This window comes from Bremia lactucae, linkage group LG3 (genome assembly GCF_004359215.1).
Source record: "Bremia lactucae strain SF5 linkage group LG3, whole genome shotgun sequence".
NCBI lineage: Eukaryota > Oomycota > Peronosporomycetes > Peronosporales > Peronosporaceae > Bremia > Bremia lactucae.
The window spans coordinates 4,355,828-4,379,555 of NC_090612.1; the positions used below are offsets into that span (position 1 = coordinate 4,355,828).

The 23,728-nt window shown below is 44.9% G+C and overlaps 10 protein-coding genes across 10 annotated transcripts; 6 read left to right on the plus strand and 4 right to left on the minus strand.

Moving 5' to 3' along the window:
• Nucleotides 1-1,659: 1,659 nt before the first annotated feature.
• CCR75_004196 (uncharacterized protein) lies at nucleotides 1,660-5,839 on the plus strand. Its single transcript, XM_067962284.1, has 3 exons — nucleotides 1,660-2,854; nucleotides 2,942-3,190; nucleotides 3,265-5,839. Exons 1-3 carry the CDS (start codon nucleotides 2,318-2,320, stop codon nucleotides 4,051-4,053), a joined length of 1,575 nt encoding a protein of 524 aa, XP_067817558.1. The 5' UTR covers nucleotides 1,660-2,317; the 3' UTR covers nucleotides 4,054-5,839.
• On the minus strand, nucleotides 4,185-5,847 carry CCR75_004195 (uncharacterized protein; the record flags this gene model as incomplete). Its single annotated transcript, XM_067962283.1, has 2 exons — nucleotides 4,185-4,475; nucleotides 4,540-5,847. The coding sequence occupies 2 exons, from the start codon at nucleotides 5,845-5,847 to the stop codon at nucleotides 4,185-4,187; spliced, it is 1,599 nt and encodes a 532-aa protein (XP_067817555.1).
• A 1,195-nt stretch (nucleotides 5,848-7,042) lies between these two features.
• On the plus strand, nucleotides 7,043-7,297 carry CCR75_004194 (uncharacterized protein; the record flags this gene model as incomplete). The annotated part of the gene is made up of 1 exon (XM_067962282.1): nucleotides 7,043-7,297. The coding sequence occupies one exon, from the start codon at nucleotides 7,043-7,045 to the stop codon at nucleotides 7,295-7,297; it is 255 nt and encodes an 84-aa protein (XP_067817556.1).
• A 1,871-nt stretch (nucleotides 7,298-9,168) lies between these two features.
• CCR75_004193 (uncharacterized protein) lies at nucleotides 9,169-11,491 on the plus strand (the record flags this gene model as incomplete). The annotated part of the gene is made up of 4 exons (XM_067962281.1): nucleotides 9,169-9,713; nucleotides 9,787-9,861; nucleotides 9,934-10,655; nucleotides 11,331-11,491. The coding sequence occupies 4 exons, from the start codon at nucleotides 9,169-9,171 to the stop codon at nucleotides 11,489-11,491; spliced, it is 1,503 nt and encodes a 500-aa protein (XP_067817578.1).
• A 77-nt stretch (nucleotides 11,492-11,568) lies between these two features.
• Nucleotides 11,569-13,634, minus strand: CCR75_004192 (uncharacterized protein; the record flags this gene model as incomplete). Its single annotated transcript, XM_067962280.1, has 2 exons — nucleotides 11,569-13,167; nucleotides 13,239-13,634. The coding sequence occupies 2 exons, from the start codon at nucleotides 13,632-13,634 to the stop codon at nucleotides 11,569-11,571; spliced, it is 1,995 nt and encodes a 664-aa protein (XP_067817579.1).
• Nucleotides 13,635-14,036: 402 nt separating this feature from the next.
• Nucleotides 14,037-14,482, plus strand: CCR75_004191 (uncharacterized protein; the record flags this gene model as incomplete). The annotated part of the gene is made up of 3 exons (XM_067962279.1): nucleotides 14,037-14,081; nucleotides 14,133-14,327; nucleotides 14,402-14,482. The coding sequence occupies 3 exons, from the start codon at nucleotides 14,037-14,039 to the stop codon at nucleotides 14,480-14,482; spliced, it is 321 nt and encodes a 106-aa protein (XP_067817559.1).
• Nucleotides 14,483-14,513: 31 nt separating this feature from the next.
• Nucleotides 14,514-15,596, minus strand: CCR75_004190 (uncharacterized protein; the record flags this gene model as incomplete). Its single annotated transcript, XM_067962278.1, has 3 exons — nucleotides 15,424-15,596; nucleotides 15,199-15,357; nucleotides 14,514-15,121 (listed from the first exon to the last, which is right to left on the minus strand). The coding sequence occupies exons 1-3, from the start codon at nucleotides 15,551-15,553 to the stop codon at nucleotides 14,514-14,516; spliced, it is 897 nt and encodes a 298-aa protein (XP_067817560.1). The 5' UTR covers nucleotides 15,554-15,596.
• Nucleotides 15,597-15,603: 7 nt separating this feature from the next.
• Nucleotides 15,604-23,723, minus strand: CCR75_004187 (uncharacterized protein; the record flags this gene model as incomplete). Its single annotated transcript, XM_067962275.1, has 18 exons — nucleotides 15,604-15,721; nucleotides 15,779-15,973; nucleotides 16,039-16,119; nucleotides 16,198-16,347; nucleotides 16,415-16,471; nucleotides 16,544-16,831; nucleotides 16,905-16,958; nucleotides 17,021-17,083; nucleotides 17,140-17,438; nucleotides 17,507-20,865; nucleotides 20,940-21,025; nucleotides 21,095-21,178; nucleotides 21,241-21,297; nucleotides 21,360-21,551; nucleotides 21,628-22,318; nucleotides 22,384-22,475; nucleotides 22,535-23,630; nucleotides 23,698-23,723. 9 exons carry the CDS (start codon nucleotides 23,721-23,723, stop codon nucleotides 20,790-20,792), a joined length of 2,400 nt encoding a protein of 799 aa, XP_067817445.1. The 3' UTR covers nucleotides 15,604-15,721; nucleotides 15,779-15,973; nucleotides 16,039-16,119; nucleotides 16,198-16,347; nucleotides 16,415-16,471; nucleotides 16,544-16,831; nucleotides 16,905-16,958; nucleotides 17,021-17,083; nucleotides 17,140-17,438; nucleotides 17,507-20,789.
• On the plus strand, nucleotides 18,025-18,801 carry CCR75_004189 (uncharacterized protein; the record flags this gene model as incomplete). The annotated part of the gene is made up of 1 exon (XM_067962277.1): nucleotides 18,025-18,801. One exon carries the CDS (start codon nucleotides 18,025-18,027, stop codon nucleotides 18,799-18,801), a length of 777 nt encoding a protein of 258 aa, XP_067817449.1.
• On the plus strand, nucleotides 18,995-20,701 carry CCR75_004188 (uncharacterized protein; the record flags this gene model as incomplete). Its single annotated transcript, XM_067962276.1, has 1 exon — nucleotides 18,995-20,701. The coding sequence occupies one exon, from the start codon at nucleotides 18,995-18,997 to the stop codon at nucleotides 20,699-20,701; it is 1,707 nt and encodes a 568-aa protein (XP_067817448.1).
• Nucleotides 23,724-23,728: the final 5 nt, after the last annotated feature.

Consider the following 23,728-nt stretch of genomic DNA (forward strand, 5'->3'; position numbering starts at 1 on the left):
CCATTATGTCTATTTATTCCGCAGACTAATCAGCTGTAGAAGTAATCAAAGAGAGTTACAAGATAAGATAGATAAGAATTCATTTACATGTTTAGTATTAGTTTATAGTTTAGTCAACATTTACAAAGATGGATTAAGAGACACTTAACTATATTAATACAGTTTTCATTTTACACTCTTAAGTTAACTTGTCTTAAGAGAAGTCTTCCTTTATACGTACAGTGTACGTCATCTAACGGACGGCACCACTCACACCTGAAGCAGTGTGAAGTGGACTTGTACTGAAACAGTACAAGTCGTAGTGCCCCGTCCAAGCGGCCTTATAATAAACGCATGTCTTTCCGTAGCTGTTAATGTAGAAGGGTTTTCTGCGTTAACAGCAGTGGCTTGAGGCAGCTGTTGAAACGGCCTTCGTTTGGTCTTCTGGTACCCAATTCATTCTCCTATTTTCACTCTCAAAACCACGTTCAAGGTATCAAAAGCATTCTAGAAGCATGCGATCACTGAATGTCGTACTTGCGACTATTGTTTTGGCGACAACTGGTATTGGAATAAGCGCGTCCGTTGAATCAGATAGTGTCGCCATTAATGATCAACCAAATCGCTTCTTGTCATCCCGTCGGACCGAAGACACTACATGATCCTTTAAACGTTCAAAGTAAGAAAATAATCGTTGCTCGAGTCGGCAAGTCGCTCGAGTTGGGCAAATCACTAAAGTCCGGCTTGTCGCTTGAATCAAGGCTGATGACTGCGATTGCCACTGAAATCTTGTCTGTTAATGGCTTCTACGTTTACGTTTGGAAATTTTTCGTTTCTTTCCCCTCAATTTTCGATGAAAACTGGCTTGGTCAGTTTTCAGAAATGAAGAGGTGTTTTTTTTCAATTTGATTTTGTGTTGTCCACATACGTATGATGCATGCGACGTTCCCGTTGCGTCATCTTAAAGTTGCACGAGCAGATATTTCTTCTAGCGCAATTAGTAGCGCATTTACGGTAGTCCACAAGGACGTTCACCGTCATTCCTCCTCAATCAAACCCTATTCGCTCCATCAGTCGTAAGCGAGATGCAACTCGCATAAAATATGCTTCTTATCAACGCAAATTTGCGGTTGGGTACCAGTATCTAATTCGTACAACTTCCTCGCATCTCGTCGATCTTCTTACCATCCGCATATGTGGAAATGAAGAAAGCAACGGACGCCATAAGGGATTCAAGGATAGATAAGCAAGATCATGTGACGAACAAGGAAATGGTGCAGCGGAAAAAGCACAAGAAAATCTGGCGACCAATGTTACCAAAATTTTGCCAAATCCTATTGCTTATCTGCTTTTTATCTTTCGGAGGTTGCGACATTGACAGTGTCGCACGAAGCGCAACTTTTAATAAGCTTAAAGTGGCTTTGAAGTTACGAAACGTTTTAATTCTTATACATGAGCATCGCCGTCGCATCAAGCGTTAATCTAAGAAGCATATAAAGAAGAGTTTATATGTCGACAGTCCTTGCGGCCTTATGATAAACGCATCTCCTTCTGTCGGCTGCAGATGTAGAAGAGTTTTGTGCTTTGAAGGGAGTGTAAAAAAGGTGACTTAAACCGAGCTGTATCGTTAGAATCCTTTCCATTCTCGGTTTTTCTCTCAGCCCCACGCTCAAGTTAGAAGAAGACAAGAAGAAGTATGCGTTTGCTAAATATCGCACTGGCGACTGTTGCCGTGGCAACAGCTGGTCCTAGATTTAGCGTGTCTGCAGACTCCCAAACTCTTTCCTCTTTTCAAACTGGTGTCGCAACTGTTGACCGAGCAAGGCGCATTTTGTTATCGAGTCGAAGTGAAGAGGGGACTCATCTCGTGTCTCAGCCCTCTACTATTTCGGACGAAGAAAGATTCTGGGGCTCAAAGAAGAAGAAGAGAAAGAAGAAGAAACACAAAAAGCACAAACACAAACACCATGAAGAGTCCGGGTCGCAGTCTTTAAGTGACGTCCCGGACTCAAGCGACTCGTCCGACCCGAGAGTCAAAAAGAAAAGACGTTTTTTCAGTTTTAGAGGAAGATGAAGTGTTTGCTATTAATTGTAGATATTACACGTTTCTCAATTCTTCGTCGTGCCAGCATTTAAATGTCCGTGTTAAAACTTCGTGGACCTTTTTCTTCAAATTTTGGCTTTTCAGAAAATGACATGTATAGTAAAAAAACACTTGCTAATTTGCCCAATTTGCTGTTTGACCCATATTATAGTGACATGATTGCAATCCTGAGGTACAACAATATGCTCGAACGAAGGTTTTTTGATTCACAAAAACCATGCTCATTCGTATACAATGGAGTCGACCTCGCAGGAGCTAGATGTCCCTTCCAGCGATGCCATTCGATTAATCCTTCAGTTTCTACGCGAAAACCGTCTATTTCGTGCCATGCGCGCACTCCAGGAAGAGTCCCAAGTGCGTCTAAATGCGATTGAATCAGTCGACGCGCTGGTCAGCGACATTTCGCATGGACGCTGGGATCGCGTGCTGCAGCAAACGACGATGCTCGAGTGCAATACAACGTCGATGATGGAATTATACGAATTAGTGGCACTTGAGATGATGGAAGCGCAAGAACGTGACGTTGCCATGGAGATGCTGCGTACGACACCAGCTCTTGTCGCGATGAAGCAGACGCAACCCGAGCGGTATCTGCGTTTAGAAACACTCGTGGAGCTTGCGGATTTCGACTCTAGCAAAGTATATGCAAATCGCAGCAAGCAAAAACGGCGGGACGATGTTGCACAGCTTTTTCGCAATGAAGTGGCAACTGTGGCTCCGTCGCGACTATTAGTTTTGATAGGACAAGCACTCAAGTGGCAACAACTTCAGGTCATGCAAGAGGGTTCAAACGGTTTTTTGTTTTTTGAGGGGTACTGGCTGACACTTTTGTGGCATGATCAATATCAATTGATGCAGGGTCTTGTACCTCCGGGAGGCAACTTGGATATTTTCCAAGGTCGCGAGAAGGAAAACGTAGTTGATCGCACGGAAAAGCTCGTGCGCAAACCAGCAGGCAAGATCAAGTTTAGCAAAACATCCATGCCTTTTTGTGCGCAATTCACTCGAAATGGCCGAATGCTCGTCACCGGGTCTAAAGATGGATTTATAGAGGTTTGGGATTTTGAAACGTGTAAATTGCGCAAAGACCTCGAATATCAAGCCAAGGTGCCGAATTTGTTACATTGTATCAAAAATATTCAATGTTGCTTCCTTGTACTTACCATAATATGAATTTCTAGGATGAATTGATGATGCACGCAAATAGTGTGACAGCAATTGCCTGTAGTCTCGATGGCGAATTACTGGCAACTGCAAGTGACGATGGTCAAGTAAAAGTTTGGAAACTCGCCACTGGAAGCTGTCTCCGTCGCTTTGACAGTGCCCATCATGAAGGTATTCAAAGCATTACATTCTCACGAGATGGCTCCCAGCTCTTGACGGCATCGTTTGATCACCTTGTTCGCATTCACGGTCTCAAGTCGGGCAACACGTTGAAAGAATTTCGAGGCCATCAAAGTTACGTGCACGTGGCTTTTTTTGTATCAAATGGAAACAAAGTGCTTTCGGTATCGAGTGATGGAACCTTGAAACTCTGGGATGCCAAGACGACGGAATGTTTAAAAACAATGCCCGTACGAACGGAATCTTTTCCTACTGATGTAGAGATTGTGAATGCTGTAGTGGTTCCGTCAGTATCGGGAAGCGGCGAGGATGTGATTATTTGCACGCGTACGAGTTCGATGCTTCGTGTATCGAAGGAAGGAAAAGTGTTGCTGACTTACAAGGGCGATCCGTTGGATGAAAACAAAAGTGGCCACTTTGTGGCGTGTACACTTTCAATGCATGGCAAGTGGCTTTACGGCGTGACTGACAAGGGATTTGTAGTGAGTTTTGCCACCAAGACGGGAGAGCATGAAATGGCCATGCAAATTTGCAATGCCGATGCCTTTGGCATTGCCCACCATCCCCATCGCAACATTGTTGCCACATTCGGCAGTGACCGGTATGTACGGCTTTGGAAAGCGTAAAAAGAAGATATAAACTTTTACAATCCCTTTCGTCTTCTAAATGAATTCTTTATCAAGTCTCGCAATTCCCTCGTCGCTGTAGTGTATAAACAGACTAAATACGATACATGCATTCTTTCAAGGTATACCGTCTACTTAAACTGTTTCTTGCCTTTTTTGCTATGACTTGTCTTCTTTTTGCTTCGCACCGAGTTCACTCGCTCTTCCTCCGTCGCTAGTTCTTCACCACGTTGAAACGGCGTTTGAAACGACGACGCAATATCCTTCGACACAGTCGTGGCAAACCCTTGCACTCGTGCGCCAAAACGGTCGTCAATCTCTTTCTTCTCCAGCGTATCCCAGAGCGCCAAGACACCTTTTGAACCACCCACACCAAGCAAAAAAGGCGAATCCGTGTCAAATGATAACGCAAACAATTCTCCCTATAAAAAACCTCAATACAAATGACTCGCTTTCCAAGTTGCAACTTTAAACACACACACGTACCACATTCATTTCCTTGGAAGCAACACATTTGGGCACATTCTCCATCACATCCCATAACTTGACACATTTATCCACTCCTGCAGTGGCAAATAAACCAGGCACTTGTGCGGAAAACGAAATGGCCGACACCGCGCCATGATGCGCTTCCAAACGAAACAAAGGCTCGGAATGATTCATTCGAACATCATATGCCACGACCATGCCATCTTCAGAAGCGGCTACAATCGTGCTTGGACAATGAGGGGCCCATGCAATACTCTCGACTTCCGCTGTTAATGAAAATGTCGAGAACGCATCGGGTTGACGGCCATCGAGAACGACAATTGTACGGTCAAAAGACGCACTTGCAACCACGGAAGTCTCGATAGGATTCCAACGGACACTTTGGACTTTGTGGCAATGGTGAGTGATGGTATACAAACATTTTTGAGTTGTGACATCCCAGACCTTGACAGTAGCATCGGCCGACCCACTAACGAGCATATTGCGATGGTTACGATTCCAATCCAGCGACATAACCGCATCTTGATGACTTGCTTTTTTCAATACAAGTTTAGAATTTCGTTTTAATGACGTCGTTGGACCTGGTACTGCCACATTACGTAACCCACGATCGTCTTCTCCTCCTAAGGTTGCCGTTGGCTCGAGAACATCGAGAATATCGAGGTTCCAGATCTCAATCCCTGGTTTAAATGTCCCGACAGCCACATAACTACCATCAAGTGGTCCTGTAACGGGATTTAAAGGCACCGGAGCACAATCCATCCAGGCTAGACACAATGGAAATGCTGGCAAATTAATTTCGTGATGAACATATAACGCGCCATTCTCGTCGTCGTATACTTGCACTTCAAGGGTACTAAAGTCTTCTTCCGTATTCGCAACAAGGATTACGCTATCCGTAGGCCGAACTTCGACATCTTCACGGTCAAATTCGTCGTCCCGATCGTCGTCATCGTCCATGGAGATATTGCCATCTTCGTCGGGCTGATCGGTCTCGACTTCTTCTTCTTCTTCAGCGGCTTCCGTGGCATCACCACCATAAAAGTTTTGTATCGCCGCATTATCATCTTCTTCTTCATACTCGTCCATCTTGAAGGATGCAGGCAGGCCATCCTGGCTGTCGAGGTGGTGGTCAAGTGGACTTTCAAGCTTATAAACGTCTTCCGTGGCCATGCCACTTTGATCTTCTGCTTCTTCCTCTACTGCAGCTTCATGCAACATTCGAAGCTCTTCATCTGTAAGCTTCAGCTTCTCAGGAATGCGGCGCGACGCGCCTCTCGGAACCCACGCAAGCGCCGAGATCATTGCGAATGGACACCCTTGGTTTGAAAAAACCTATTGTATGTAATATATGAACAACGTTACGGAGGTTGCGTCTAGGGCTTTTTTTTTACGAAATCAATTTCCAAAAAAACGATTTTCTGAAAAAAAAATACCACAAAAAAACGGAATTGAGTATGCAAAGCTCTACGTCCGAAATGGCATAGCAGCAAGCCCCGTTCATGGCAAATTAGCTGAAAGGCAAGCTCAACTCAGGCACCGGGCTACCCTCTAAACGCACTCATTCAATAACTAACGCATCGTATACTGTCTTGATTAAAACGCGCGACCGTCGAATGAGGACACGCAAATTCGATGAGCCGATGCAACAAGCACACATGCCGCCGTCTAACTAGCTGCCGCAACGAATGCGTGCCCCGCTTCCCGCCACAGCAAGAAAAATAGTACCATCCAAAGCCAAATGCGCAGTAACTGGATTGACATTACCGAGACACGTGCATTTTACGGCTACAGTACCACTGACCACAACAATGTCAAGTGCTTCAAGCAAAAAGTGTTGAAAACGCGGCGTCAAACTGAGTCGCGTGAGCCATTAAAACTGGTACAAATGCCACGCGGCAAACAATACATTCTCTTTGTGATACGTAACGATTTCAACTCTCAATGACGTGGAAGTCACCTGAAGTCTCTATGATCAAGTCTTTCATCGGTTGTTATCTGATTATTGAAGCAAGCCAGTTTTAATGCTGCAGCAAGAGCTTAAAGAATCCCTCGCTTCCACAGCGGTACAATAAAATTATATTACCACATGAATTGACAGTCATTCGGCCACGCTCCCATACTGAATCAATACGGAAGGTGGCACAACAGGGCAATTCTCTATCGAGAAGGCATTTGTTGCTCCTCTCTTTGATAATTGACGATTCCACACTCAACCCTGTGAAAATTTTTCCGCGGCGACATTACCCGCTTCAAAACGGTGATTACTGGATTACTCGAAGGCACAGTGGCCTGTAGACGCATGTTTGCTATTCTGAAAGACGTTCTTTAAAGTGAAGAGCATCTACGTTCTCCAAGCACGATCTACGCCCACGTCGGAGGCAAATTCATTCTTTATCTGAATTGGAACCACGGACTTAGTTTTGAAATCTGTGGAAATTGCGAGGGTAGACAAACTACACTTTAGGTCGCTGGGTAGGTGGCAGCTTCGGCTGGAGTCATGTCCACTGGGTACACCACTCCGGCAGTCAGTTCAGGGGCGTACCAGGTTCTGCTGGAGGATAGCGGAACTAGATGCTTTCAGGAGGGCAGATTGAGTGCCCAAGGTCGTCTATATGGGCTCGATGAATGCGTGTTATGCGAAATTGCAACAGAATGGTCGTGTGTCCACCACGTAAAGCTTGATCTCACGGAAGAGGAACGGGTTCAACAGTCTAGCAGCAAAGTGCATGGTCTAGCGCAATTCCACTACTGATTTAATTCTCTTGACGCATAACATCCGGAACGCCAAGTTTTCTGAAAATTCACTCTCGGTACAACAGACAAGCAAGAACCTTTGCCACAGGGAATAATATGGCCAAGATAGTGGTACAGACGGCGAAGGAGGAGGTTGACCTGGCAAGACCGAATGGTGTGTTTGGAATCCCTTCTGGTGAGTTATACGAGGACGTTGTAGTTTGCTGGGCTTTTTTGTACCTGGAAGGCCAATTGGATTATTATCATCGCGTTCATGCACTAAATAGCCTTGAATGGTCAGCGATGACTAAGAAATACTCAATTGCTCCGATGACTTGGTTCCTAGGAGATTATGCGACCAGTTCCTCTGATCGGGTGGACGTCGTGAGTACCAGCAAGAAGACTATGAATCATTGGTGCTTGGAAGATGCTTGTGCCGAAGTGCTTTGGACCATATTGGCTATGCAATGGATACATATCGACAGCGAATACAGCATTTCTTAAGTGCGAGCGCCACCAATATTGTGTACCCTCGTACGGACAAGCCATCCTAGCCGACAGGTTTCAGGACGATGTGGAGATAGCTCAACGCCTCTGGATGTTCATTTGACGTATCTTTTCGGAACGATCGGTCAAACGAGATTCTGGGGAACAAAGCGGTATACCGACAAGCCACGGTGTGCGTGAACGGAGCACATCCAGTTACTGGACTCCGATAGCGAGGAGAAAGTATCGAAAAGAAAAGTAGGTGCCATGATGCTTGCATGCATCGAGGTCCATGAGTGCGAACCGAGAGAGTCTCATGTTCTTACAGAGATTGTCCCGACCTACTGAGGGGTTCCCTGGAGCTCTTATCTTGGCTCCAAACTTACCAACGATCCTGCCCATGGCAAAATAGAAGTAGAAACGAATTGCAAGAGGGATCAAAGTTGTGCCAAGTTTTTCTAGAAGGATGTCGTCGACAACTTTGGCCAGCGTCAGCAAAAGTGCTGGATTTATTCTGATTCTATTAGAACAGCAAATGTGTTAGCCTTAATGTAGGAAATAGTATGATGTTCTTTTTGGTGTAATTTCCTTGACACAAACTCTTACAAAGCCGACCACGCTAAGAAAAGTAAAAATTACGGTAGCCTCAAAATCAACCACTTTTTGAGATGCCACTCATGCTGACTGATCGTACGATACTTGTTGCTCATGACATGATTGGAAGCCCTGTTCATGCAATATAAACTACTGAGCAAACTCATTTGTTGTGACGAATGACCATCTCTATCTTCCAATTTTGTGGGCTTGATAATTGTCAAAATTGGTCATAAATATATTTTGCTATGATGTTACAAATCTCTAAATACAACATGTCAAAACGTATCTTTTCGTATAATTTGATAAAACGACACATAGCTGAAGGGAACTCTGTTCTATATCCTCGTTTAGTTTATGCCATTCCACTTATAAAGCTATTCCTATGTCGTCACATGAAAGGCCCGTCCCTTGTGTGACAGACATGATAGCTGATCTCATCCTCATGCGTAAAACTTAATTTTCTACAAAGCATCCGCTAGCACATAAAAGTACGACTGCACTGCCACTCTGTGCCCAAGTACAGGTCCCCCACTGTTCCGAGTGAATATTTACTGAACACTGCGCCTCTTGGCCACTTTGCGTGCTCTCTAGTCCTTTTTAATTGCAAAAAAAACGCGAGATCGCACAAATCTCAAGCGTGTTTTTCTGATGATCCACTCGTTGCTTCCTACCGTGTCACGTTTTTAATGTCTCCCAGCCACTTCTTGACTCCCTAGTCTCGACGGTGGACGGACGAAAGCAAAGCGACAGAATTACTTTTTTTCTTCAACACTTTCGAATCGCTTTTGGCGCGATTTTGAAATATTCATGCGGGACGTCGAAAGCGACGTTGGGATTGATGATCAAGTGAAGGCGTGGCTTGAGAATTACATGGCCGATGGCGAAACCCGGCTGTTTGTGAATGATATTAAAAGTGTATGGAGTGACACCATTGGGAGCAGCCTCACTGCCAATTGGAAGGCCCTTCCAGTAGTGTGCGAAGGCAAACCGTCCGTACAGACCAAAGCGAGTACCGTCCCACCGAATGGTGGCTGTCCGGAGGTGTATACAAAGGCCAATGTAAGCTGCACGTGCTTAGAGGGGTACGATACGGCGACCGAGTGGGAATTTTACATACAGTCCCGAACACGGCTGGAAAACCAGCCGCTCGTGCTCGAATTTGGGGCGACGTTAGGACTCACTTCGCTCGTAACAATTGTCGCGCCCAGTAACATCACATCGATTAAAATTGTCGGTGTTGGAGAGGACATTGTGACGCTAAATACTACGGCGGAAGCGACAGGATGGCAAAACTACGACACGTCAAATCCGTCTTTGATCGAAGGGAGTACCACGTCGGTGTTAAAGAAAATGTAATCTGTACGCTAAATTTTATTTCTAGCAAAAAAAAGGGTCCTTATGTGCATGTGTGTACGGACAATGTAGTACACTGGAGAATGTGGATTTGTACGCAGCGATGGATACGTCGTCGAATTACATTCCAATGGGCATTGAAACCTTGTACGTACAACATCTCAACAGCTTCGTACATAACTATTAACACTATATTATCTTGTTTCTATTCTGGTTTAGAATCCTTCGAAATGCCAATATTAGTCAAATCACGGGTTCCTTTTTGCTAGGATTTGCGAATCTTGCGTCCCTCGATCTTTCGCACAATAAACTTCACGGTCCCTACTCGCGCATTTCATCTCAAATGTGCACAGCCAACCCGTGTCCGTTAAAGTCGATCAACGTGAGTTACAATGCGTTGCAGGAGATTCCGTATCGCCTCTTTTACCTCAATCAACTCGAAAGTCTCGTTTTAAATCACAATGACATTACCAACTATACTATCTCAAATGATCTTTTTGAACACATTGCTCGACTCGTTGAGTTCTCAATGGATACACCGACACTCTCGAATGCTTGTGACAATGGCACGTTAAAAGCTGCTCACGGAATCACGTTCTGTGTACTACAGACTTCGACTGTTGCCATGGCCTCTGAGACTTCTTCGGAAAGCAATAAATACCTCATTTACACAATCCTGACCGTCTGCGTGATCGTAGCGAGTATTTTGATCTGGGTGGTTCTTCGACATCGACGGACACATACAAATCGCAAAGACTGCGACAATTCCGGGTTTGACCACACAATCTCGTTCGAGTCACAAGGGTCGACACCCATGAATTTATTAATCAATGATCCCATTCTCCATGCGCATCGAATTCCATTGAAACATGTTAAAGTGGCCAATTGCATTAACAAAGGAGGCTTTGGACTCGTGTATAGTGGCGCATACAATCGGCGTCGTGTCGCGATTAAACGCATTCGAAAGGATTTCGCCCACGATCGTAAACATGTGGAAGCATTTATCAAAGAAATTATCCTGATGGCAACGTTACACCATTCACGTATTGTTGAATTCATTGGTGTCACGTGGGATACGACGACGCTACGCAACTTGAGTGCTGTGACCGAGTACATGGAGCGTGGGGATTTGCGCGAAGTCCTTCGTAGCTTTCAACTACGAAATACACCCCTTACGTGGGAATCGCATAAACTCCAAATTGTGTTACATATTGCGGAAGCGTTAAAGTACTTGCATTCGTTAAATCCTCTGCTAATTCATCGCGACTTGAAAGCCAAGAACGTGTTACTAAACACTGCGATGGACGCGAAATTAAGTGACTTTGGCGTGTCTCGAGAACGGCATACCATGGAATCGCACATGACTGCAGGGATTGGCACGTCGTTCTGGATCGCACCCGAAGTTCTTCTTGGCAAAGAATATGATGAACGAGCCGATATGTTCTCGTTTGGAGTAGTCTTGTCCGAGATTGATACCGAGGATTATCCGTACTGGAATGCCAAGACGCCACCACAGGGAGGTAAAGCCGAAGAAACAAGACTTCTTCGTATGGTGGCGGCCGGGGAGCTTCTTCCCGAATTCACCGAATATTGTCCAAAATCCGTGTTTACATTAGCCAACGCGTGTTTATCCTTGGACCCTTGTGACCGTCCGTCAGCGATGCAAGTAGTCTATTTGATCCAGCAAATACAAAGCCATTCATCCGTGAGTTATGCAGAAGGAAGGAGCATGGACTGGTCGTCTCAAAGCTCGTCTCAATTCCTATCGTTAGGATAACTTTTGAAAGTCTAAAACACTCAATTAAACACAAATACTACGTGCAAGAACACCCTACGAGTCCAATTATTCTGTAGTTATCCAAACTTGCCGTCAAACCCAACAAAACCGGTGAGTTTAAAAATTGGAAAAAACGACTTCTTTGATAAATTCGAGCACCAATTCCACGCACTTGTGAGCCGTCCATCAATGCACGAACCCGCGTCAAAGAAATTATCGGCACCACTTCCATCGAATGCTTCTCGAAAGAAATCGGCTAAAATCGTGCGTTGGAGCTTTAAAAACCCACCAAACGTAGTCTCTACGTACTTTTGAATCGCTTCCGAGGATTCACATAGTGACTCGATCGTGTCAATGGCGTTGATTATAGGACGCAAGATATGTCCCACTTGTGTGTACTTGTCAATAAACATGAGCGCATTTGGAACATTCTTGTCGCCAAGATGAATCACGCTCGAACCAACCCACGAGTCCAATGTACGTTGAGTCGAATACAACAGCATATGCATCGCACGCGAAACACGAGGAGCAGACTGGATTCGATGAAGTCCTTGACCCGTTTCCGTGAGTTCATATTGTGTCCCATTGGCAAGGAGATCTTCATCGGTTAAATACCACAATCGAAACAAATCGTGCGCAATCTCCCGCCAGAGTGTTAACGACTGAAGCACATAGTGATACTGTCGGCTATGTGAATGCGACAACCTCGCACCATCGTTGCCACTCGTAATGGCCAACGACGTGTCTTGATTCTCGTTTTCCGGATGAAAATGCGTCGTCAACAGGTGAATAATTCGATCAATGGGATCGCGTTCAAAGTATAAATGGTACTTGTTATCGGCAATGGAGTACAGACATTGTTGCAGAGTTTCGCGTGAAAGACGCGAGCTTTCGTACTGGTCACTTAAAGCTCGAATAGCAAGCTCCTTTTGTTTAATTTGACGCTGAATCTGATGACGACTTTTGCCTTTGGGTGCTACGACCATCGTTGCGACGTCGAGACGAGAATCGGTGAGCATTTCAAGCGCGTCACCTGTTTCCAAGACATCAAATACGGTTCGGATCTTCTTCATACAGGAAAAGCCTAGTAGCTCTTGTAATTCGGGACTCACTGCATCTTGGAGCAAGTACATGAGCTTTCCATATTCGCTTCGCATTTTCTCGGGATTCATGATTTTGTACCGTCGACCGAGCTCAAAGAGTTCTTGATACATGAAAGCACTTTCCGCAAAGTTCTTGTCGTCCAAAATTGTTTGGCCTGCTTTGTAATTTAAAGCAACAGCGAGCGCGGACAAGAAGCCACAGACGTTTTGCAATTGAGCACGGACGCGCTTCCCTGGCGGTAAGTACGTGCGTGTATCAAGCTTGTCCGTGTAGCTACTTACGCTTAAAGCAGCCTCCAGTACGCGCAAAAGCTTGCGTTCTTCGTACGTGAGACGAACAGGAATAAACTTGGCTCGTGCAAGCATTTCAGCAGCCCTTTCCGGATCGTTTGCGAGTCTTTTGACGCTGTGCGTGGACGAAGGATACCCTAAGAGGTAATGTCCCATCAAATTACAAAGCGGTTGGCGTCCAACAGGTTCATTTGCGTCAGCAGGAGAATGGGAATCGTTAGAGCCATGCAGGTTGCGATCTTCGTCGCTGCTTGTCTTGCTTTCCATTGTATCTTCGTGGCTCTTGATTCATACCATCATATACAAAAACAGTTAACGTATTTTTACTGAAGTTAAATATAAAGTAGTCGTACAGTGTTGTCGACTCTTTCGGTGGTGTTTGGTCTTGTGACTGTATCAAGATCCTCGGCCTTGGTCGTGGATATTGGCAAGCGCGGCTGGAATGTGTGCGTTCGTCGATTGCCCTTGCGGTGTTGGCCACTGTAGCATAACTCACAAAAGTAGTCATGACATTGCTCGCAAAAGAGCGCGGAGTCGTGGGCTTGGCACTCAATGCACAAGAACTCGTTACGCCGTATCTGCTCTCGTTGAGCCGCCTGTTCGTCTTTTGGGTGTTTAGACGGAGCTGCTGTCACAAGTGCAAATAGATCATGACACACTTCAGGAAGCTGGTCTTCCTCCTTCCAATTATCGTCCAGCAGCGCAGAGAGCGTGCGCATGCGACGGTGACCAGCATCGGCACTTGTCATCTTCAGAACAAGGATCAAATTTAATCTGTGTGGTGTACGCAAAGCAGGCAAAATGCTTCAGCTGTTTTTATTCTATCAGATCTTAAGCTGACGTTTTAAATGTAACCTCGTAATTTTTGGAACTGGCAATACTTGCACCAATGCCAGCTAATTAAGTTGTTTTTTTATGAGGGGACGGTGTTCAAAACACAGCTTTTCGAGATGTAGTTACATATTCTTTTGTCAAGATACTGAAAAATTGTAGACCATTTTATATAAGGTAATTCATTAAGCAGACTTTGACGTGAATATTACCATTTCATCTCGTTCGGTTAATGGAACAAATGAATACTTTTTTTTCGCAAAAGTGAAATATTACAAATCTATCAACAACAAAGTCTACTGTCACATAATCAAATCATTATGGAGGAAGTGCCAACCAGAGACTCGCGCGGAGGCCCCAGCAGAGTGCGTGCTACAACAATATAGCTATAATACAACTGCTTTGTGCGCTGATAGTTTGAGTTTTCATGGCATTTTAAGGAATGGTTTCAAAAGGAGAAGCAGCGAATTGAGGATGAAATCCGAGAGGTTGGTTTAGGCAAGAGCAGTTTTATTGTAGGTAAGCGATTAACTTTGGTGCCACAGGGAATGCAAGAAGCTGTTTCAAACATGCACATTGTACATCAAAACATGGAACATTTAAACGATGTGGTGCGTCTTGACGTTATAACGGATAAAGTTTCTACTTTTGACGGGACCTTTGACGACATCAATTGCGAGAACAGGGCCAAGAAGTAGTAGCCATTTCATCTGTGTGGGTAGACTTTCTACGACGCATGACAGCATCTCGTGAAAAAGCACGTTAAAAGCTTGTCACGATAATCAGCGTATTTAAAATCAGTGCAATGGCACAGGAGTCTGGCGTTCTTGCTCTTGTTGCAGCTTAGCAGTTTCCCGTAAAAAGGCAAGTACTTCTTTTTCAAATGCCAAGTGTTTTTCGAGTGAAATTGGATCGACAGGTAGTGTAGGCACCTCGTGCTTTACTGGCGTCTTAAGTATCGTGTCTTTTAAAGAAAACAACTCTTCCGTCTCGACAATGTGACCTTGAATTGAGACTTCTCGCCAACAAATCTTGTGACCTTCGATCCGAACAGCATTGGCAGCAGCCAGAGCTTCTGTAAAAACCACTTTCGCAGACGATGTCTTGATTCGAATACTTTCAATACTTCCATACGTTCGGAGCTCCCGAGTGAGCGTGTCGTCCGAATGTGAAAAAAACTTTTTATCCCACTTAAATGCGACAGTGCGCTGGGATTTTGGAGCATGAAGAACATCTTGCTGGGCCATTCGAACCTCGCTTCGAAGCTTGGCTTCTCGAGCGACCCGAGCTTGCAGCTCTTGCTGACGAGCGAGTGCTTTTTCGCGATATCGAGAAAGCTCCACTTTTTGCTGTCTTGCAGTAGATTTCCGACTGTGCTCATACTTTTGCTCCTTTTGCAATAGCTCTAAGAGTGCAAGTAAGATTATACAATAGTCAACTTTTACAAAAGTAGCAAAAACGAAAGCTGAAAAGTGATCGCACCATCTCGCATTTGTCGGCGTTTGTCATCGAGCTGTGCCTCTCGCTCCCGCTGTTTCTTTTGAATCAGCAAATCGCGTGAAAGCTTCTTGTCATACGTCTCTTTTTTCTTCGGATCCAGTAGAATGTCACGCGCATGTGTCAATTCCAAGAACTTTTGCACTGCAGTAAATGAATCTCAGCTACACAAACAAATTGGCCAGAATGACTTTATTACTTCCTTCTTACCATTGCCGCCACGGTCAGGATGGTGTAATATAGACTTCTTCTTGTAGGCGCGCGCCACTAAACGTTCATTTGCTGCAGGCTCAAGCCCAAGAATCTCGTACAGATCCTCTCGGAAGTCGTTGCCTGCCATTATTATTCGTGTAAAATCGAGATTATTGCAATGAAAAAACTAATAAAGCCTTTTGACAAAAAAAGAATCACTTTGATTGGTTTAAAAGAGGACGCTCTACAAGCTCTCAAATAAAAGCCCCGCCGCCATGTCTACGTCCCCGTTGCAATTTTGCAGCGCCTGCGTAACCTGTTACGTAAAAATTCAGTTCACACATGTCGCACATATCATCACTGTAACTCGTACCCGTAGCTCGGGAAAACCTAATGCGACAAGTTGAGCAATCTTCTCGCGATCTTCTTGGTCTCCTCTAGCCACAAGAGCAGGACGTGGGACTGCTGCAGTAGTCGTCGAACCCGGCGTGAGTGCTGGAACGGGGATACCGCCAAGTGTAGCTGGTGGCTGCGCAGAAGCCGCACGGTTCTCGGACGATGGAATTTCCTGTACCCCCGCACATGTAATCAATTTAGTATTATTCCAACATGTCATGATGATTCGCAACGTACATGCTCTGGCAAGAAATGGACTTCGTGAAAACGCTCACCTTCGTGAAGACGTAACACATTTTTGCATAAATCGATGCAGCACTACGATCACCACACGATTTCAATCAAAAAAACAATTTCGCAAGCAAGGCAAAAACCAGCGCAAAATAGCTAGCGTACTTGATGACGTTTGAGCATATCGAGACCAAACAAAAAGTCAACGCCCTGTTGATCAAGAATCGTAAAGCTGCAATTGTAAAACTCGTCCCCAATCTTTAATGGAGCCATGTGCACTTTGCCAATAATTGTAGCTGTGCCTACACCGACGGCCTGTATCAACAAGTTTTGTTGAATAAAAGATGTTGCAAGAAAGCTCTACACTATCAAACGAGACTACCTGGCCAGCAAAGCGCTTGTCCACAAGCCGCATGATACCGCAACGCTCTGCGCAGCTCTTTTGACACATTTTTTTGAAAACAGGCATAAGCTTGAAAGCACTAGCTACTGCTTTAAAAGGGCACGGTACCGAAGACATGATAGTCGACTGAGCTCCCGAGTCGACAAACGCTTTCACTTGCATTCCATTGACTTCACATGGAATATAAAGCATCGTGACGTGTCCAAAAGCTTCCGGCATTTCTTCAATTGCAATCTCCATATTCTTTTGAACATTGGACAGTCGAATACGCTCTGCAATTTTGGCTTGGGCCTTGGCATCAAAGGGATTCTGTTCCAACGCCTCAATCTCTTGCTGTTCTTCGAATTTCTGCGACGCAGCTTTCATGTGCATCTGCATGAGTGCCATGCGCACATCCTACGAAAGCACGTCATGAATCAATGGGTTTTCTTGATAGAATCTGCATTCAAATGCGAGGTCTTTAACGTACGGAGACGTTTTTCTTCTCAAGTGCCGTCGCTAAGCTTGGATTTACGTGCTCAAGCTGAATCACCATTACATAGATCGCATTCAAATCTACCCATAGCATGATGTATATTGACTCACTTCTACTAGAAGCTGAGGGTTCTTTTCCATAATGTCAAGAAGTGTCTCTGGCGTCGGGTTTGCCTTCACGTCGACGTGAGTAAACCTTGTGTTCTTGAATACACATAACAAGTGCTCACCGGAATTTCGTGTAATTTCATGCTCGAACGAGCTATAAACTCGGAAGAAGTAGAAAACGAATGCCGCGTAGCAATTGGCGTCGTCGAAGGGCGAAGCACAATTACCAAAAGATCGTCTTCCTTCACGCCCGCTTGCTCAAACTACAGGGTAGAATACATTGATCCAATCAAAATCTTATATTCTATCATTCATACAAGCGCTTTGCCGCTGCGTATTGCAGTAAGATCGACACCGTTTGATCAAATTCCAACAGGTTACTATTAAGCATCAGTCCTTGAACTGCTGCAGGAATGCCAAACTACAAGCACATACCACTTCAGTAAGTGCCAATACTCAGCGGACGACTCGATAACGAATAAAACTTGCCATTCCCTGCAGCTGCGTACGAATCGTTGTTAGCTGCTGTGTGGGCTCGACCTTGAGCTGTGCCACTTGACCACCATCTGCCGATGTGATCGTAACCTGCATAGCTGCAAAAAAGTGCTAAAATTTATTTTTACATCATGCATTCGATTAAATACGACTAGCTCGCCAGTATTCATCCTATACAATTGTATACGGAATCTTAGGTTACAATTCGATGGATACGAGTACGCAAAGTGGTTATTCAGATCGATTGATCCACTTGCGATCTAGCGAATAAGACGCATGGTTCCATTTGTTAAAAAGGCCAGTACGTGACCAGCATTGAGTCTTAAAAAATCGCACCCATGCGGGTCATTTTTAAACGTTGCACGCCATCCGCAAGTACATTAGTACACAAAAATAAAGTCGTACTCAATGACCACGATCTTTCAATCGACCACTCTTAAAACGTCCATGCAAATGCAATCTTGTCGTCTATTCTGGTAGGTCAGCACCACAAATATTATCCGACGTGTGTAATGAATAGCTCCGCGGTTACGTTTCAAAATAGGCACCAATCAACGCTTCGCATTGTTCTACGGCGCAAGCTCGCGGACTGTACCCCTTGTCGAGAAATCCCAGTGCTATGCATTCAGCGGCCTTTACTACTAGGCGGTGACTTTGAAATCGATCTCGATAATGACATTTATCCTGTACGAATGCTCCCAGTCTCGGGCAACAATGTGCGTAACCTGCGCTTTGGCCTCGTCCACGGACCCAAGCGGAAGCGTGTCCGTTTTCGCGCACGAGACTTGGCTACGTACGAGAAGTGGAAGACAGTACTCGAAGCCGCTGTCGAAAAGGCAGCGACAAAGCGTTCAATGGTGGCTACGTGGCTCGATACAGTGCCGATTCTGTCGGCACCGGAAGATAGCTACATTTCAGATGAATTTGGCTACAGCGACGGCGACGAAAGCTGTAAAGCTGTGCCTCTCGAGACTAAACTTGACAGCGGTAGCACCCCTGTGGATCTCTTGCATTTAAAAAAGCCTTTGAATGACGACGATGACACGGAGGAAGAGTACGAGCGGGATTGTTCGACCGAAAGCGATGAGGAGGCGTCAATTCTACCGCTTGCTCGCGAATTTGAAGTTACACGACCCATGGTGCCATTTAATGGCACGTACCAGTCCATTGGCCGTACCCATGACCACGAGATCGATTGGAAATCACACTTAAAGCCATTGTCTACAACCCACGCCATGGGTCCGGAAGTAGCCAAATTGGCCATCGGGGACTCTTTCTCGTGGACATGAAATACGCACGCGTATACTATACTCCCAAGGATTGTGACTTTTTTCTCTAAAAAAAATTAACTTTATTTAGCATAACCCGTAACATTCGTACTTACTGATTCGCAAGACGATAGCAATCTGATTCCGTTACAGCTTCTATTGTCGTTATATTGTGAGAGGCCCACTCGATGCTGGGTCCATGGATTTCTACCCCATGGACGAGGACACGCCACTACTACGGGACATGGGAGGACCGGATGCGTCTCCGCACGACTCTGTGAAACCTGCATCGTACCCAGTGGCGACCAAAAGCCGAGACTCGAGTGCAGCACCCCCCAATCAACAAACGACCGAGTTAGAACTTAATGTCGACAAGATTTCGGTTCTATTTAGCCCCACGGCACGTCAAGATGCCAATACTTTTAACAATTACAAAAGTTTTGCAGAGATTCCACCCAATGGATCGCTTCAAAACCATGACGAATTAAATATGCTAGATCCGTACTTTGACGTGACACCCCCGCGGCTTCGAGTAGCTTTTGAAGGGGCAGGACCCGAGAAAAATGGCGAGTTAGGCTACAATGGTTTTCGAGCAGCTCTTGAAAATTTAGGTATTCGATGTCCAAATGATGTGGTCTTTCTGAAATTAGTACAAAACATTGATCGAGAAAAGAGTGGACGCATTACGCTGCAGCAATTTGACGCAGCTGTGCATCACTTAAAAATGATGCACATGTTTGACGAAAATGCTATTCAAGAGATGGAAAGTGTGGGGTACCGACAAGCAGGGCTTTCGGTTTCGGACTTTTCCGGCACGAAATTACAAACCTTTGCGCTTCGACAAAAGCAATTGCAAAGTTTCTTTACCGCTCATCGACCCGAGTGGGTTAATGTTCGGTGGATTAATCTAGATGGACGTAATAGTCTTAATCTCAAAAGGTTGGCAATTAAATATCGTCTCCATCCTCTTGCCATTGAAGACACGATTGAAGGACACGAACGTCCTAAATTTGATCGATACGATGGTCATTTGTTCCTCGTGTTTCCAGTCTTGCGAATGCAAGTGATGCCCGATAAAGGGTTGCCTTTAGAACGGAAACGGAGTCGCTTTTATTCCGACACTCGCGAGACATTAATGTCGAATTTTGTCAAGCGCATGTCGTTTCGACGGAGTGCATGTACCCTTCCTATCGACGATACGGATGATAACGATGAAGATCCACTAAAGCTCTGGATTGAGCATGTTTTTATCTTTGTGGTCGATAATGATACGGTGATCACAGTCAAAGATGGCGAAGGAAGCAATATCTGGACGGAATTAAACCGGCGATTGGCGGTTCCGTACTCAAAGTTACGGCATAATGATGCCAAGTTCCTCGTTTATTCAGTACTAGACGTCATTGTAGACCAAGTCACGAGTGTTGTTGATGCCGTGACAGAATGCCTCATTGCGCTTGAAAACCAGCTTGAACAAGAACGTCATCGCTTTGAAATGCGCTCCTTACGAGTCTTAAAGAACGAACTCTTTCGACTACCACGATTGCTAAAACCAGCACGAGAGGTTTTAAAAAACATTATTGAAAGCAAAGACTTTGACGCGAGCGTGACTGACTATGTCCGTGATGTGCACGATCACGTCGTGGCGGCCCTTGATGATATTGAACAGCAACTGCAAATGTGCCGCCAGCTCACGGAAGAGTATCGAGATGCCAAGTCGACACAGATGAACTACGTCATTTACACGCTCACTGTGGTCACGACAGTCTTTCTTCCAGGACAATTTCTTACTGGAGTCTATGGCATGAACTTTGATGATATGCCGGAACTTCATGAACGATACGGATACGCTCTCTTCTGGGTCTTTGCAATTACCATTGCCGCAGCACTGCAGCTGTATTTCCGCCACAAACAATGGATTTGACTCAATACATGATATACGTACAGCAAAAAAGATAGAAAGGAGTCACCAATCATTTGCCGACTGCTCTTGCACTTCAAGTACTTTCATTTTAACTAATATCTGTCTTGACTACTCCCAATTCTTGCAAGAGCTCTTTTTTCTCGACAGATTCACGAAATAATGATCTAAGAGTAAATTACCAAAAGTACAATGTTGAAAAAGTAATACTCGGGCGTTGAAATCAGTAATGCAAGTCTACCTCACGAGCATAGCCACTTCCTGCAAAGAGAATTCGTTTAAACAGCTACTGTGTATCTTGTCACGAACTGTTGTAATCGGATCCGTCTTCAATTAAAAGCAGTAGACACATTACTACGCAAAATGTTTTCAGCTTGCAGAAACTTCATTTCATACCAGAATCGACGTAAGTTTTGATAATCTTTCAAGACTTGGAACATATTTTGCAGCTCGTGAAGGCGATTCAAAGAGCGACTCCGACTGCATGATAAAAGGAGTTCCCACGTTTAGAAAAGTAAAGCAAAAGAGGCTCTTCGTCTCACCTCTTTCAGCAGCGACAGCAAGTGGTGAAGGCGAGCTCGTGCAGTTTCTGAAATGTTCTATCATGAAAACCAACATCGTCATAAGTACAAGCGTAGAATCCTTCACCACGAATACAAACCGTTTGAATCAAAACGCCATCGACCAATTTTTTAACCAGTGGTTCCAGCATCCTTGCCGTGACTTTAGAATAAACTGCTGACGGCAATCCTTCCTGCCACGTAGAGCTTATTCGATCCAGCTTGTATAAAGTGCTTTTTAAAAAACTTTCCACGCGGTCCGCATCATATTCAAAATCAATCGCACCAAGCGGCTACATCCAAAGCACACATAATTACTCAAGAATTACAAGCCTTAGCGATTCAATACAGGAGTGTGCTGTCCTATACCGGCAAAGTCGACATTCCAGTCAACATCTCTTCAGCTTGTGTAGTCGTAAATGAAGTCAATACGCGCTCCCCGAGCTCACGAAACGTAAAAATCATATCCACCATCGTTGCGGTGTGTTCTAGCGCTGTCGGGAGTCTATCAATGCAAGCAAGTGTGTCTTTATTAAAGTTCGTCTTGTGTAACACTTCCAGTTCGTACCGAGGTTTGTAAAGATGTCCAATGATCACCATGTGGTGCGCAATGTACAGGCAATCATTATGAAACAACATGCAAGTCCGCGCATCGTTTCCAACGTCGTCTTCGTAGAGCGTTGGCACAATCGAACAAAACAACAAGAACAAATCTCGAGCTGTTTGAAAGAGTAACTTGGCACTACTTGCACTGGAAGTGCATGCTTCGACAAGTGTCTGATGAACTACTTCCACGACTTCATGGGCGCAGACACTCACACGGTAGTCGGGTACTTGAAAGCAGCTACTTTCAACATCATCGCTGTTGAAACTTGCGCGGAAAGTACTCGACCCACTACTTTGCTTGTGCGCCAACTCTCCTTTCTTGTCGGCACCCGAAGATGCACGTAGACTACCCTTTTCCAATGCCCCTTGAATCTTTATTGAATCCTGATAACCCTGCATCATCAAGTCACGTCCAGTGCTTAAAATCGCTTGCCGGCGTTTCCTTGAATGCACTCTATAAAGAAAGAGCTAGACGTTATGTGCACATTCTCAACTATAAGAATCAATGTAGCAACGCACTGATCAAGTTCGTCGATAAAGTTCCGTAGCGGATTATTTTGACGACATACAGTGAAGGAAATCGCCAGTAAGGCATTCTCCAAGTCTGTAATCTAATTCAAAGAACCATTCCGTCATATCTGCAATCAATACCTCAAGCTACATAGCTTACACTTGTCCTTAATATGTTTCGATACGTGTCGAATGCAGCAGGATCTTGTGGCATATGATCATGCAAAAGATTCAATACGTGGGTCTCGAGATTCCCAGGTATCGTCCACAAAACCTCTCCTAACTGCTTCATCAATTCCGTATCGCCTCCAAACAATTCGACATGTACAAACTCGAGCACATTCACCACAGCAACACATTTACACTGCACCTCGGATCCCTTCTCACTACCTACTACATCCTCTTCCATCTCCACGATTGAAAGCGTCACACTCGTTTCATGACGCACTTGCTTTGGCGTTCCACGTGACAATTGCAGCATGGGCTTGATCAAGTGCTCTAAAATAGCTTTTGCAATACTTTTCATGCGAGGAGTGAGGATCTTCAAGAGTTCACAGGCTTTCCAGAAAGCCTTGCGTCGTTCCAAATCCGACAACTCAATGTGCTCATTGGAATTTTGTACGCTACTTGTCGTCACCTTTAATGCTTGATTCCTCCATACAACCGTGGTATTAAAGTACCTCTTGAGGTCACTAAGCAAGCAATTCTTCTTGCTTACGAAGCGAAGCTTTAGAAATCGAATAATTGTGCTTGGTTTTTCAAGAGTAGTATCAATTTGATCGACTTGTATCAGTTCATGCAGCAATCTCTCGGCTTCGACAACGCCTTCAGCACGTGTAAGGAAGCTTTGATGGTCAATAGCATCGTCTTCATCACCAAGGAGCCGATCAAATTCCATGAGCTGTTCTAGTATTGTTAGCATGCTCTTTGATTGTTGAATTTTAGTCTTCAATCGCTCTTGTTGCGTTAAAGAGAGCAACAATTGCGCTTCCGGTGCCATCTCACCGGCTTCGTTTAACTGCAAATGATCCACGGCGTCCAATAAGGCCACGTTTAAGCGTCGCATCTTCTCCTGAAGATCCGAAGCAGTAGAATCGTCGTCGTCGATGGGAAACGTGTGTGAAGAGTCCCATTGAGCCGCTATTTTGACAGCCTCGTCCGCCGAGATCGACGACGAGGACCCGTAGAAGGAACGGATGGCATCGATGACCTCGCGCTGCACCTCGATAATCTCGTCGTGGGTCTCTTCAAGCTTTCTTTAGAGGATAAAATGTTAGTGAATACATTGCTGTTGTCACGCGAGAGAGTTAGCAAAGGGCGCACCTTGTTAACGAGTCGAGCGACGTCATTCGAC

What these genes read in the sequence shown, in the direction of transcription:
- CCR75_004196 (XM_067962284.1), top strand. Translation starts at nt 2,318, where the DNA reads ATGGAGTCGACCTCGCAGGAGCTAGATGTCCCTTCCAGCGATGCCATT. An exon ending in TCAAGTGGCAACAACTTCAG is followed by an intron (nt 2,855 to 2,941) that starts GTCATGCAAGAG and finishes CAATTGATGCAG; the next exon opens with GGTCTTGTACCTCCGGGAGG. An exon ending in ACCTCGAATATCAAGCCAAG is followed by an intron (nt 3,191 to 3,264) that starts GTGCCGAATTTG and finishes ATGAATTTCTAG; the next exon opens with GATGAATTGATGATGCACGC.